Source organism: Siphateles boraxobius, unplaced genomic scaffold (genome assembly GCF_051911475.1).
Source record: "Siphateles boraxobius isolate OS27281-9 unplaced genomic scaffold, OSU_SipBor_1 180, whole genome shotgun sequence".
In the NCBI taxonomy this organism is placed as follows: domain Eukaryota; kingdom Metazoa; phylum Chordata; class Actinopteri; order Cypriniformes; family Leuciscidae; genus Siphateles; species Siphateles boraxobius.
Genome location: NW_027508789.1, coordinates 206,939 through 222,695, shown reverse-complemented (window position 1 = coordinate 222,695; position 15,757 = coordinate 206,939). Strand labels below are relative to the sequence as shown.

The 15,757-nt window shown below is 44.7% G+C and overlaps 1 protein-coding gene across 1 annotated transcript; it reads left to right on the top strand.

Moving 5' to 3' along the window:
* The first annotated feature begins 10,710 nt into the window (after positions 1 to 10,710).
* Positions 10,711 to 15,418, top strand: LOC143741246 (alpha-2-macroglobulin). Its single transcript, XM_077233668.1, has 8 exons — positions 10,711 to 10,883; positions 14,057 to 14,240; positions 14,308 to 14,464; positions 14,581 to 14,633; positions 14,768 to 14,788; positions 14,893 to 15,058; positions 15,150 to 15,234; positions 15,298 to 15,418. The coding sequence occupies exons 1-8, from the start codon at positions 10,804 to 10,806 to the stop codon at positions 15,416 to 15,418; spliced, it is 867 nt and encodes a 288-aa protein (XP_077089783.1). The 5' UTR covers positions 10,711 to 10,803.
* The last annotated feature ends 339 nt before the right edge of the window (positions 15,419 to 15,757 follow it).

The following is a 15,757-nucleotide window of genomic DNA, read 5'->3' as shown; positions in this document are numbered from 1 at the left end:
ATCTCTCGTACTGCGTAATATCTTACGCTATGGGGAACACAATGTAAGACGCCGTGCGTACTGGGATCCGACACCAAAGTCCCAAGGGCAGTAGCCCGGGGCTCATATAGTGCATAATCACCGTAGACTCACAGAGAGTCGGAGAAGAGAGGCTACCAGCATCATTCCTCATGAAATAGCATCCCATAGGAGCTAGTTATGTCAACAGTATATCCCGCAGACAGGGTGAACGCGTTCAGCCTGAACTGGGCAAAAGTAAGGGCTATTCAACACCCATGGAGCTGTTCCATCGATCAGTGAGCGATACTCAATCAAAACTCAGCATTCTGCGCCTGCGCAGCGGGACAGATAGTACTGAATTCTAGACCGACAGCAGCTTGGCCTGTAAGGTCGGGAACCTCTAGGTTATAGAACTTTATAAATGTAGACGGCGAGGCCCAGCCCGCCGCCATACAGATATCATGCAAGGAAATCCCACTAGACCACGCCCACGACGAGGCCACGCCTCTCGTGGAGTGCGCTCTGACACCCAAAGGACACTGCAGGCCCTTAGAAGTGTAAGCCAGCGCTATGGCATCGACTATCCATCTGGATAGGCTCTGTTTTGATGTGGCCAGTCCCTTGGAGTGTCCGCCAAACAAAACAAAGAGCTGCTCGGTCTGCCTGAAGACAGACGAGCGGGACACATAAGCTCTCAGCGCCCTGACGGGGCAAAGGAGATTAGCATCCGCCTCCTCATTGTTCACCGGGAGGGCGCACAGGGAAATAACCTGGGCCCTGAACGGTGTGTTGAGGGATTTTGGCACATACCCGTGCCTTGGTTTGAGTATGACTTTTGAGTCATTAGGCCCAAACTCCATACAGGACGCGCTTACTGAAAGCGCTTGTAAGTCCCCCACGCGCTTTATTCAGCAGGAGCCACAAGAAATACAATTTTGAAAGACAGGTGCTTCATGTCTGACAAATGGATTGGCTCGAATGGGGCACCTTTCAGGGCTTCCAGAACCGTAGAAAGGTCCCACATAGGGACTGAGGGAGGTCTGGAAGGACTCAGCCTCCGAGCTCCCCTGAGGAATCGCACAACGAGGTCGTTTTTCCCCAGTGACTGGCCAGACGTCGGTTTTGCAAACGCCGTTATGGCCGCCACGTATACTTTGAGCGTGGACGGGGTTCTACCCTTATCCAGCAGCTCCTGAAGGAAGGAGAGCACTTCCGTAACCCCGCAGTCTACGGATGAAAAGCCCTGAGCTTGACACCAGGTAGAGAACACTTACCATTTCGAGGAGTAGAGCCGTCTAGTAGACGGGGCCCTAGCCTGCGTGATCGTGTTTAACACTCCCTCCGGGAGGTTAGCGGGTACCCGTTGATGGCCCACATATGTAGGGACCATAACTCCGGGCGAGGATGCCAAATCGAGCCCTTTGCCTGAGAGAGGAGGTCTCTCCTCACCGGTATCGGCCACGGGGCAGTGCTGGTCAGCTGCATCAGGACTGGGAACCAGGTTTGGTTCGTCCATAGCGGAGCCACGAGCAGCACTGGGCATCCATTTTCCCTGATTCGTTCCAGCACTTGAGGCAGGAGCGAGACGGGGGGAAAAGCATAGAGTGGGCGTCGGGGCCATACGTGGGCCAGCGCATCCCTGCTCTTAGAGAAAAAGTTCGGACAGTGAGCGTTTTCCTGGGACGCGAACAGGTCCACCTGCGCTCTGCCGAATGTCTCCCACAGCAGTTGGATCGCCTGCGGGTGCAGCGACCATTCCCCTGCTGGGACATTGTTTCTGGACAGTCTGTCTGGTCCCAGATTCAGGTGACCAGGCACATGCGCTGCTTTCAGTGAAAGCAGGTTGTGCTGAGCCCAGTCCAGGAAGCGTTTCGTCAGCCTGTAAAGGCTTCGGGACCTGACGCCGCCCTGGTGATTTATGTACGCCACCACTGACATGTTGTCCGACCGGACTAAGACGTGGCGGCCTTTTATCTGGGGACAAAAGCGCCTTAGCGCGTTGTCTACTGCCAGCATTTCTAGACAGTTTATGTGTAGGACCTTCTCCCGTTCTGACCACTGGCCAAAGAACGGTCTGCCCTCGAGCAGCGCTCCCCATCCCGAGGTGGAGGCGTCCGTGGACACCACCATCACACTCGAGGGAGTCCCCAGACTCACGCCTGACCAGTCAGCTTTTTTCCAGTCAGCTTCCAGTCAGGTACCAGTAAGCTTTTTGCCAAGGTTTCAGAGCCGAGACGCATTTCCTGTCGACCTTGAGGCGAAACAGACCAGCGGCCCAAGCCCCGGGCGGAACTCGTGCTTTCAGCCATAACTGCAGTGGGCGCATGCGAAGCAGGCCCAGCTGAAGTACTGAGGATGCTGAGGCCATGAGGCCCAGCATTTTCTGAAACCGTTTGAGCGGGACTATAGAGCCACGGCGGAAGGATTTCACGGCGCGCTGAATGTTCAGTCCTCGCTCCGGCGACAGACGTGCTGTCATAGACAGCAAGTCCATCACTGTTCCCAGAAAAGAGATTTTCTGGCTGGGAGACAGCGAACCCTTCTTCCAATTGACTGTGAGACCCAAATTCTCGAGATGCTCGAGTAAAACGGTCTTGTGTTCTATGAGCTCTGATCGTGATCGAGCTAGAATCAACCAGTCGTCCAAGTACTTCAAAATTCGCATGCCCTGAAGTCTCAGGGGTGCGAGAGCCGTGTCCATGCACTTCGTGAATATACGGGGTGCTGGGGACAGGCCGAACGGTAGGACTGTGTATTGATATGCCTGGCCCTCGAAGGCGAATCTCAAGAATCGCCTGTGACGTGACGCAATCTGTATTTGGAAATAGGCGTCTTTCAGATCTATTGACATGAACCAGTCTCCCTGGCGCACGTGCGCAAGGATTTTGCTGGTTGTCAGCATTTTGAACTTGCGTTTCAGAAGCGCTTTGTTCAATTGTCGCAGATCTAGAATGGGTCTGAGACCCCCGTCTTTTTTCGGTATCAGAAAATATCTGCTGTATACACCCCCTTCGCTCTGAGCCTGAGATAAAGGTTCTATGGCCCCTTTGCTCAGTAGTTTCGCTATTTCGGTTTGAAGTAGATGAGATACTTCGTTGTCCACCGTGGTTTCGACACGTGCCGTGCAACGGCGGGGACGTCGAGCGAACTGTAGCGAATAGCCTCTCTTTATAGTGTTCAACACCCATTCTGATACCCCGGGAAGCATTGCCCATGCATTCGCGTGGATAGCTAGAGGCAGAATGATATCCGGGCTCTGGCCGCGGCACAGCGGCGGCTGCAGAGCTTCGGTGTGCTGAGACATGAACACTGTGTTTAAAGTGTGCGAGGCGGGGGGCGCGCTGATCACGGCGGGCAGCCTGTTCGCACTCGCTTTCTCTATGACAAATTGTGGAGAGAGAACGAGCGGGACAAACCCCGTAGGGTTCAGCGTGTCTGTGAGTGAATGTGGGCGCGGGACAGCGGGCACATTTACTGCACTGAAAACACCGTCGGCTTGCGCTGACTGAATATGTGTTGGTTTCGTTTTTACAGAAACCGTGGGACACGCACTGTGTAGTGTTTGTGGGCACTGTGTCGTGGGCACATTCACTACGTTTGCACAATCGACATGAGTCGATTTTATTTGTGCTAGCCCTGAACTGTGGCGGGCTGTGTCTGCGTGTGGGAATGGGCACTGTGACGTGGGCATTCTTACAACACTCATAACACCATCGGCTATGGCCGGGACACCAGAAAATACACTCTTTATTGGATTTATCTGGGTCGCCGTAAAAATGGCGTTAATGTTCAGGCAAGCGGGCTGTGGTACCGGCTTGTTTACTGCGAAATACACTGGAACAGTCACATTGTTTGGAACTGAACGAGCAAGAGGTTTCGGTGGAGTCTGGCCGCGGCGAGACTTAAACACCGTGGGTCTTAGCTGACTGTATGTGTGTTGGTTTCGTTTTACAGAAAACGTGGCACATGCAGTGTGTAGTGTTTGTGGGCACTGGGTTGTGGGCACATTCACTACATTTAATGCACAATTGACATGAGTCGATTTCATATGTGCGAGCCCTGCACTGTGGCGGGCTGTGTTTGTGTGTAGAAATGAACACTGGGCTGTGGGCATTTTTATTACACTCATAACACCATCGGCTGTGGCCGGAATACCAGAAAATACATTGCTTATATGATTTTTCTGGGTCGCCGTGGAAACGGCATTTGTGTGCAGGCAAGCGGGCCATGATACCGGCTTGTTTACTGCAAAATACACTGGAACAGTCACATTTTCTTGGAACTGAACGAGCGAAAAGTATCAGTGCAAGTCTGGCCGCGGCAAGACTAAATTTTACTGCGAGAGCTGGGATCGAACACGGGTCTCCCGTGCGATGGCTGTAGGTTTCGCCACTGAGCCACAGGGGGAAATGACAACAGCTTAAAATAGCTCGAGCACATAATAGAGCGTCATCACAGTTTTGTGTGTGTTGGCGTTTGTTTGCAGGCGTGCGTGTTATACAACAGGCTCATTGCTGCAATATTGACATTTTCAGCCGCTCAAACTAAGAGGAGCTGAGAAATGTTTGAGAAATGGAGATTGGTCCGGCCTCGGCGGGACTAAAAATACACTCTTTCCTCATTTCGCCGGTGACGCATGCCCACGGGGGGCGGGGGCGGGGTAGCTTTCCTATAACGTAAAGAAAGCTAGCCGCGGTTTTGATGCTGGCCCGTTTCCCTGATGACTCGCGGGCAGAAGGGGGAGATCCACAGAGCTCGCCCAATCCTCACTGTCCAACGCGGGGATATAGCAGCTGGCCTCCTCTACAGATGCAGCTATCTCGTCGTCATTAATGGCGGAAGCGGCGGCGCGCGAACCGGCGAGCTTTCACGGCTGGAGAAGGATCGGGGACCCGCTGAGTACGGCGCTTTGCGGCGCGGCACTACAGCGGGCGGGAGTCTCACTCACCATGGCAATAGCTGGCCTCCTCTACCGATGCAGCTATCTTGTCGTCACTAATGGCGGAAGCGGCGGCGCGCGGCCGCCGCTGTCCGTCAGTGAGCGACTCGATTGAAGCTGGTGAAGCTGGCGGGCGAACCGGCGAGCTTTCACGGGCTGGAGAAGGCTCGAGGACCCGCTGAATACGGCGCTTTGCGGCGCGGCACTACAGCGGGCGGGAGTGCAGACTCGGAGAAAAAATGCCAGGCAAGTCCTCAGAGTCACCATGGCAATAGTTCCACAGGAACGAAGCGTCTTCAAAAAGCCGCTGCTCTTTTAGATAAAGAGAGAGAGAGAGAGAGAGAGAGAGAGAGAGAGAGAGAGAGAGAGTGTGAGTCGCGACGGCGAACACACACTCTAGCAGTGAAAAAGGATATTAACGCCGGAAAGCGTAGCAGGTACGGCGGCTGAAGGCGGCGAGGTGAAGGCCAGCGGCTTCAGGCTTGAAGGCTCGTCCCGCAGAAGGCTTACTATCAGACGGCGCGGCTTCTCACTCCGGATCCAGCGATGCAGTAGTGCTTCGCTGAAGAGATGAAAATCAGTGTGTATCAGCCTGTCGAGCGTATTTATAGGCCAAGGCCACGCCTATTCTGGCGGGACGCGACGAAATGGGCGCGAAGCACCCGTATTGGATGTCACCTCACGCAGGGCCTCTCTCGATAGGCTTGCTGCTGTTGCCGCAGGGCAGCCAATAGGCGCGCAAGCCGTCTTGCCTATGTCTGCACGCTGCCGCACAGCGTTTTACATTCATCAAAATTAAAGGATAATTTTTGGCTTCAATATCTCGTGGAAAAGAGGTTTTCCCCATAGCGTAAGATATTACACAGTACGAGAGATACTCTCGTAAGAGAACATCCAAACGCCCCATTTATCCAAGATAGGATATTTGATTTAAATGATTAAATATTAAATTGTACAGGAATGAAAGAGCCACATCTAATTGAATTCCAGGTAGTTCAATCTTAACTTCGTGGAAATCTATTCTGGGCCCAGTTTTTCAAAAAATTGAATCTGGATCAAATTGATCTGGATTTAGTAATTCTTTTTTTTGCGATCCGTGATCACGTAATCCAGCTTACTTTTGAGCCAGTTTTTCAAAGCAACATCGGATTGGATCAATCTGATCCGGATAGGAACTTTCCAGGATCACCAAATCTGGATAACCAGTGCTCAAACCGGATAGGAAATCACAATGTAGAACTATAGATATGTAAAGAGCAACAAGTAGACAAACCAAGAAACAAACACTGTACATTGAGGATATTTAACAAGTTTCAAATATAGATGTATTGAATTAAAAAAAAAATACTTAATGTCAAATACTCCACAATAATTTCATAATAATTCCCTTGCCTGTATTGTCCTGCACAACATCGCTACTAAGCGCAATGTCCCTCTCTGTGCTGACAATGATGCACCTGAGCCCCTTGGAGACCCTAACCAACCTCCTGCATTCTGCCAGAACCAGCAAACAGGACGTGCAACAAGGGACGCAATAGTTAGACACTATTTCTGATTTGGATTTGTTTTGGATTTCAAAAATCAGTGATTGCCATTCTTTGCATTTTTTTTTTTGGTTATTCTGTAATCATTGCATGCATCGCTAATAAATATTCTAAAAACAAAAATATTTTCGATTGTGATGAATATATATATATATCAACTAGTGACAGAATAAAATGTATTGTTTTTGGTCAATTTTGACAGCTGTTTGGGGGATTATTTTATGAGGCCAAACTCTTTCCACTTTGCTGTAGGCCTATACTGAAAGGCTGAATACGTTAAAGCCTACCTAATCACTGTAGCCTGACGGATGAACAAATAAAATTAAAACCTTATGAATAAATATAGGATATCTTGTAAGATACTGCATGATCCAAATATAGTAGCCTATTATTTGATACATTTTTAAAGTTTTCATTACATTTTGGGCATGAAATCCACGGTGAATCCACCCTTCTGATGGGATCAGTTTAATCCAGATTTTTTGGATCAAAGTGATCCAAATCCTATAAAAAAGTTCTGAAAACCCAAACTAAAGGTTTGATCCAACATGATCTAATCCGATTATGTAATCCGTTTTTTCTTTTGAAAAACCCATTTTCAACATTTGATCCAATCCGTTATCCAAAATCCTAGTGGATTACTTTTGAAAAACTGGGCCCTGATGGGATAACTTTTGAAAAATGTAATCCAACAGCGAAGCGAATTCAATTCTAGCGCGAGAGCACAGAGACGTTCGCGAGTGCACGCAATATCTGAGTGAGAAGAAAGCGGTTCATAAGACACCACGCGTCCAGCAGGGATGGGCAATGTCTGTCCTGGAGGGCTACTGTCCTGCAGAGTTTTAAAAAACTACACCTTCCTGTAGAGCCTGTGTTTCAGAGTTGGCAACCCTGTGATTAATTACCGGGGCTCCGCCCTAAAGACGTCCAGATTGCCGGTGAGAGCTAAATCAACCTGTTCTGAATTATTAAGAGCGTTTAAATAACGCTGGCATCAGTGCAGTTGATCTGGAGTTAACCCTCAAACCATGTTCACATTACAGTCCTTAATACCGTGTTCGTGGACAAATGTGGGCACAGAGGTCTCAGGTGTGATCCAATTTTTTATTTATTATAAATGTTATATCACTGTCTTCGATACAATTTTATCTATCAATGTATGGTGTTTTTTTATTTTTGGGGTATTTTTAAATTTATTTACCTCTGAAAGTACCATATTTTCTATGTAAATTATGCTTATTTTTATGTTATATTTAATATTTATTTAACTACATTAAAATATCATTCCACTAAGTTCAGAGAGCTAAAACCTAAAGATAAAGTGACTTTGGTTCCATCTGGTGTCTTATATTGGTATTAAATTAACAAAAAAGCAGTAATATCAATAGCCACTAGATGGCTGTAGTTCTCAATGGCTGCATATAGGCTTAACTCTATAAACCACTGTTATGACGAATTTAACCTCTTAAGTTTTTGACTTTATCACAAGTTAAAATTGTAATTTAAAAAAATATATATCTGTGTTAGGTGAGACTATACAAAGATGCCAAAATATGCTTAGATAAATATGACCATGCTAGAAGGAAAAGACAAAGTAGTAGATCATTTATCATTTATTTCAAACAAAAAACATCAAATTTCAATAACTAATTGCAACCAAACGGGTAAGAATATACATAACAATAACTAAATAAATGTTAGCTAAGAATAAACAGGTAAGAACAAGCAAACAGGTAAGAACAAACAATAATAGTTATTTACATAATTTACATGCACTTGTGGCAGCAGGTAATTGTAACCGAATGTTCTTTGCAGATATATTCTTTGCATTTTCCACATACAATGCTGGGTTTTTTTCTGTTTGAAGTACAGACATGGCACCTTTTTCTCTTGGTTGGGGTAGTTGCTGTGGATGTGGCAGGGATGTTTTCTGAGGAGGGTTGTCTGATCCGATTCAGCATCCTCAGAGAGGCCGCTCCACGGGGAACGCCCTTCCGTCTCTCAATCTGTGGGGACACCAGAGCCTTCCCGAGCTCTTCCAGAAAGATCCGCCTTCTGAAGGTCTTTCCTGCATTCCAGGCAGGATTGATTTCTGACCACAGGACGAAGGCGTTCAGGGCAGATACATCCAACATGTTGGAAAACACAACCATGGGCCAACGGTTGGATTTTCGCTTACAAGTGTAAGCAGCGACCATCTTGAATAATACACACAGGAAAAGAATAAAAATCAAACACTATACTGACAAAAGTACATTTACATTTATTCACTTAGCAATTCATACATTTGTTACCATTTATAAACCACAAGCAATTTGTCATAGGAAAATTAATAAACAAAGCAAAAAAAAAAAAAGTTAAATACCTGGTCAAGGCTGTCCACTCCACCCTTGGTTTTGTTGTAATCCAGGATTACATCTGGCTTCCTCTCTTCACCTGTGCTGACTGTTGCTTCCTTGTGAACTGTGCTCATCAAGAGCACATTTTTATTTTTTTTGGGACAGTAAGACACAAGTGTGTGTGTACTGGTAAATGCAAACACAGAAGAGAATTTCTCTCTGCCCCTTGTCTTCACCAGTGCAGATGGGAGCTCAGGCTTGTTTTTCCTCACTGTTCCCAGCATGCCTAGTTTCCTCTTCAGGAGCTCCTGGCCAAGGGCATACGATGTGAAGAAATTGTCACACGTGATGGTGTTCCCTTGGAGACCCGCTGACATGTCGAGGACAACGCGCTTTGCCAGGTTCTTTTCTCGCTGCCCATCAGCCGGCTTGCCAGTATAGATTTGCATATTGTATGCATAACTGGTTTTAGAATCACAGGCTGCCCAGATTTTGATTCCGTATCTAGCTGGTTTGCTTGGCATGTACTGCTTGAAGCGACAGCGTCCTCTGAAAGGTACTAGGCATTCATCTACTGTGACTTCTCGGCCTGGGTTGTACATTAGAGGCAGATGTTCGACCCATTTGTCCCAGATTTTCCGTATCGCAGCCAGTTTGTCATCTCTCCAACGGGCAGGTCTTGTGTCTCGGTTGTCAAACCGGATGACCCTTGTCATGATTTCAAAGGCTTGCAGAGACATTGTAGCACGAAAAATGGCTCTCCCTGTGTCTGCATTCCACAAGCTCAGTGTGGCCTCGTTGTGAGAACGATAAACACCGGCCAGCAATAGCAGACCAATGTAGGCCTGTAAGTCCACCCAGTCCACCTCTTTCCATGACTCCCTATACACTCTTTTCCCCTCTAAATTTGTCATGTCAATCAGTGTCTTTTGAGTTTCCTCAGGAAAAAAAAGCTCAAAAGCTGACCTTATGTTGTCCACACGCGAACAGGCATATCTGGTTGGCCCAGGGGTCATCTTCATCACGTGCTCTGCAGGTGCTCTCCCTGGTGTTTGGGTAGGTGCATTAGCAGTCCACAAGATTTCTCCATTTTTAGATTCATAAGTTACTACACCAGGATCGTCTTCCTCAGAGTCTTCCCCATCGGTGTCCTCATAATCCTGGTCAAACTCTGTCTGACTATCTGTTTCAGATCCTTGATCACCTGATGACTCCAAACCACAGTCTGGCAGGCCTCCTTCCTCCCCACTGGATTCCAGTAGAATATCCAGGGTCTCTGCTGCACTATACCTCTTACTCATTGTGCTGCTTCCGAGTGAACTGATAAAATAACTGCCACTGCAGGTTTAGGTAGCATATGCTGCAGAAACGTTTTGTTTCGAAGTATCAACAAACCTTGCAGTAGCACTTTGATCTGACTCTGAAGTGTGCCTGCGTGTGAGAGAGAGTCTGATGAGCCAGGTGGATGATTGGATGATTGGATCACACCAAAAAACATGGTCAGACATTGGCTCATTCAATTCTTTGTTTTTGTATGTGTGAGTGAGTTTTTATTTGAAAAAAAAAAAAAAGCCCAGCTCTGTCATGAGAGAGAGAGAGAGAGAGAGAGAGAGAGAGACAAAAAAACAACAAGAATGCTCTGAATTACATTTTTTTCCCATTCATTCCTATGGGTGCCCATTTTTGTCCACGAACACAAGATGAAGGAGTTTTTTTTTCTCACCCACTTAACGTTGTAGAATCGAGTCATTTTTGTGTGTGTGTGTTCAGGTGGCAAACTTAGGAAAAGTCACCAAGTCTTGTACCGTTTAGATCAAGGGAAGTATTTTTAAAAAATAAATCAAAATTATTTTGCCCACATTTGTCCCCAACACGGTTTGAGAAGCTGTAGAGCAGCTGAACAGCGTGAATCTTAACAGAAGTGCTGCAGGGTTTTTGAAAGAGATCTTGATTTCTGTCTAGTCTTGGATGATTGCTCTTCATGGCTGTGAGGGAGTTTTGTGTTTGGAAAGGGCTCATTTTAGCCCTTCTCCTCTTTGCTGTTGATGGACACAAAAGACCGTAAGTACCAGTGGCTTTGAAGTGAACAGAAGCAGTCTAATGTTTATGCTGATATAGTTTTAAAGATGGCAAAATTAAAACCTTTAAAGCTTTAACCATATGTTAAAAGTTAATTGATCAGGTTGTATTTTGTGGCCATCTAGTGGTCAAATGGAATGGTCTTCATTGACTTCATTAACACTTGGTTTTATATACACTTCATTGTTACTTTTGTTATTCATAGATTATGTTCATACGTAAGTCATTGTTTATAGATAGCTGGAGTTTATTTTTTTATTTTAACCATGGCTGACCATTGTTGTCAATTCTGTGGGTGTTTCCCCCTGCAGTAAAAGGTTTGTTTCACCCAGACAACCAACACCACGGACTTAAAGTGGACATTATGTCCCTTTTCACAAGATGTAATATAAATCTATGGTGTCCCCAGAATGTATCTATGGGACTTCATCTCAAAGTAGCCCCCAGATCATTTATTACAGCTTGTCAAATTTGGGTGTGTGCAGAAATGTACTATCAGAAAGAACTGTACTATCATGTTTAACTTACACAAGGTGACAGTTCCCTGAGGTCTTTTTAAGACTTTTTTTTTTTTGTCAAATCAAGGTCAAGGTCAAGGTAAACTTTATTATCCACAAGTAGGAAATTCATGTGGTCACCATTAAACGCTCCACTTTTAAAAAACCTGCTGCATACAAATAAAAACATAGATACAAAAGCATTAAATACAAAAGCATTAAAATATTTAAACATAGAAACATAAGAAAAACACAGACAAGATAGACAAAACAACAAACATTATAGAAACATGACAAGCATGTGTGAATAAATAAGCTAGTTAAATGCTAGCTGATTGTTGTACAATCTAATTGCTGTATGCACAAAAGAATTGCTGTACCTTGTGGTACTAATTTTCCTTTGCAGTAGTCTACCACTTGACCTGTTACTTCTTAAGAAACTCTGATGAAGAGGGTGGGTTGAATCATTTATAATTTGTTCTATCTTTTTAAGACTAAGGTCATTGTACAATTGGGCTACAGATACTTGATCAACTCCAATGATCTTGCTGGCTGTTATGACGATTCGTTGCAATTTATTCTGATCTTTAATGTACATGTAACCAAAGGAACAAATAAGACCGAAAGATAAGACACTCTGCAAGAGAGCTTTATAAAACATCTGAAGAATACAATTGTCTATTCTAAAATGGTTAAGTTTCCTTAAAAAAAACATCCTCTTCTGCAACCTTTTGGACTTATTTTGTGCACATTCATTAAAAGTCAGTTTATTATCTATTTCAACACCCAAATATGTGTATGTTGTGACCCGGTCTACCACTACCCCGTTTATATTTGAGGGTGGAACTACAATTCCCTTTTTATTAAAATCTATGATCAACTCCTTTGTTTTTTTTTTGCATTAACCACAAGGAAATTATCTGTACACCAATTGATAAAACCCTGCACCTCCCTCTCAAAGCCCTCTAGGGATGCAGTATTGGACTGTACAAAACCCACTAATGCTGTGTCATCAGCATATTTAAAAAAGGTGTGGTTTGAAATGGTTGCTTGGCAGTAGTTAGTGTATAAGGTGTATAGGATAGGGGACAGAACACACCCTTGTGGTGCCCCTGTGTTTATGGCTTTTAATGATGAGACACATGAGTTAAATTTGACTTGTTGGCTACGGTTCGTCAAAAAGTCAAAAATCCACAAAACTAGTCTTGGGTTAACCCCAAGGTGAATCAATTTTTTTACCATCAGGTGGGGTTGGATTGTGTTAAAGGCACTGCTGAAATCTATGAAATCAAGACTCTTTGCCTGTTCAAGGTGCTCATATATATTATTTGTCAGAGTCAGCAGTGCATCTTCGACCCCCCCTATCGGCACGATAAGCAAATTGATTTGGGTCTAAAGATGCTGTGACCTCACATAAAAGCTTTTTTTGAATTATTTTTTCAAAACATTTCATTGCCGTAGATGTTAGGGCAACAGGGCGCAGGTCATTAAGTTCCCTAGGTTTATTATTTTTGGGTAGGGGCACGATCAAAGATTTTTTCCATAGACAAGGAACTACACCAGTGTCTATTGACAGCTGGAACAGCCTTTGAAAGGGCTGTGCCAGCTGATCTGCGCACACCCTTAATGTCCTGCTGCTAATACCATCAGGCCCACTAGCTTTACGGGGATTCACCTGTCTAAAGTAAGACTTAACATCGTCTATAGAAATGTCTATATCCACACACTTCATACTGCTGAATTCTTTATAAACCAGTTCCTGTTCAGCTGTAAAATCATGAATATCAAATCTGCAATAAAAATCGTTCAAGTCATTTGCCATTTCAAGTTCATTTTCCACTGCCATAAGATGCCTCTTAGGCTTATATCCTGTGATTGCCTGGACCCCCTGCCAAGCTCTCCTAGCATCATTTCTAAAAAAGTTCTCTAATTTACGTTTATAAATAGTGTTCAGTGCTCCTCTGTGCAGCCAACGACACATGCTTTGCTTCAACTTTTGCTTGGTTACACTGTTGTTGCTTGCAAACCAAATGGTGGAAACGTGCAGATTAAGGCCCGGTATTATAAGATCCATTTTCTACATCAGAAGGGGAGTGAAATCTGATGGGCTTATTTTTTGACATGCTTGCGGAGAAAGGCTTACCAAAACAGTTACTGGGTTGTCACTTTTCATATTTTCTGGGTTGGTAGAGGCACCAGGGACCTGTTTATAGAATTTAAATACAGAAATAGTCAGATTTTCACGATGTCGCCTTAATTTCGAAGCTCCAACATACAATCAGGAGCTGCACGATTAATCGTTGAGAGATTGTGATCTTGATTCAAACACTTATTCCTTATTCCTAAATGACAAAGATTTGTTTATTAAACCTTTGACAATCAAACAGAATATTCAAATCTGTGTTGGCGCTGCTGAGCCAGAGAGCAGTGTTCATGTATGAAATCGTCGCTTCAAATAATGATTGTTTTGATTGTACGCCTCTAGTCTATTTTTTCTAGAATTATTCATTCTAGTCGCCTCTGGGCTATTTTTGATGCACAGACCTTGCAAACCTGTGGTTTAATTTAGCTAATTTCTGTGGATGTTCAACCAACATGTAAATGTTCTGACCTGATTACATTGTGACCCTGAACCTAAACTTCATGATGTTTACCCAGGTTATTCATGGTGACGTTCCCTTCAGTTATTGAAACTGGATCTAATGCCAAATTGTGTGCAAGTCTTCTGAAACCCCAAGAGAGTGTGACAATGACAGTTTCTCTGCTTGATGGTGAAAATGGGATGACTCAACTTGTGCAGCAGGTTTCTTCAAAGCCATTTCACCGCTGCTTTTGTTTCCAGGTCTGTCATTAGATGCAAGTTGTTTTGGTTTTTGTCGTCTGGTTTTCTTAATTGGGTTCCTCTACAGGCTCCTCGAGTAGATGGAGAATCTGTGCAGACGCTGAAGGTAGAAGTTCAAGGGAAGGTCTTCAGAGCGACTGAAGAGAGGAAAGTCATGTTCAGACGTTACCTGCCTTTGACCTTCATCCAAACAGACAAACCCATCTACAATCCAGGACAAACGGGTGAGCTGTGAATTAACCTTGGTTGAGTATTCGAGGTGTAGAAAGTCCGTTACGCTACAAGTCTGATCGTCTTCAAGTGCATTTTGCAATTAATATGAGCGTTTGCTGTTTTGCAGTGAATTTCAGAGTCGTCACCATGGATGGCAAGTTTTTGCCTCATAATCAGATGGTAAGGCCTGACCATGAACAAATTGCAGGTTATTTTTATATGTAATGTTTTACAATATCCTTTTCTTCAGTGACTGCTGCATCAGTGTTTTGTTCTTTTTAAATGCTTAACATTCCTGTCTTTGTGTCTTTCAGTACAATCTGGTGGTGGTGGAGGTGAGAATTTGCTCCGCTGCAAGTCTTTGAATGGAGCCAATGCTATTTTATTTTGCAGTTGCTGTGTTCGCAGTATTTCTCTGAGCTGTTGATTGTTTTAATAGGACAATAATAATAACCGGATTGGTCAGTGGACAAACATTTCCTCAACGGGGTGGATATTGCAGCTTTCTCACGAGTTAAACCCAGAGGCTCAGATTGGGATGTACACACTAAAGGCTTTTATTGGCGACCAAATTATCTCCCACGTTTTTGAGGTGAAAAAATATGGTAAGTTGTTTTGAACTCTGCATGTATATAATGTGCAACAGTACAACGACAGATCTGAGGTCTTCATTTAAAGCATTTGTTTCTGGTTTAGTTTTGCCCAGGTTTGACGTGACTGTAAACCAACCACAGAAGTACAGCGTTGCAGATGTGGGACTGAAAGTTGAGGCTTGTGCCAAGTGAGGGACACTTATTTTCTTGTCTTGTGGTTGGTCAGTTCTTGATCTTGTGATGTTTCCCAGATACACATATGGCCAACCTGTACCTGGCCAAGCCTTGGTGGAAGTGTGCCGTGATCCACTTCCATATGTTGTGGTTCCTGAGTTGACCCGTTGGTGCCTGAATCAAACCGCAAAGGTGTGACTCCTGCCTTTCAGTGGATTTATTTCTTCTGCTTGTGCTCTACTAAATTTGACTCTTTTGTCAAAAAGTATTCTTTTGTTGGAGAGGCTGGAGACTACAGCACTGACATAATCTATATAGTGAGTGAACATCAGAGGGATTTTTATTTTAGAAACCTTGCTCTTGCCTGTTTTATGCACCTGTTTGTCTTGTCAGGTCTTGTCCAGAGGATTGATCGTCCTCCATGGATTTCAGACAGTCAGAGCGAGGGCTTCTAATACAGTCACAAGCGGCTCTGTGTCGTTCCAGCTGTCTGTCAGTGTGGATATGGCTCCAGCAGTGCAGATTCTGGTCTACTGC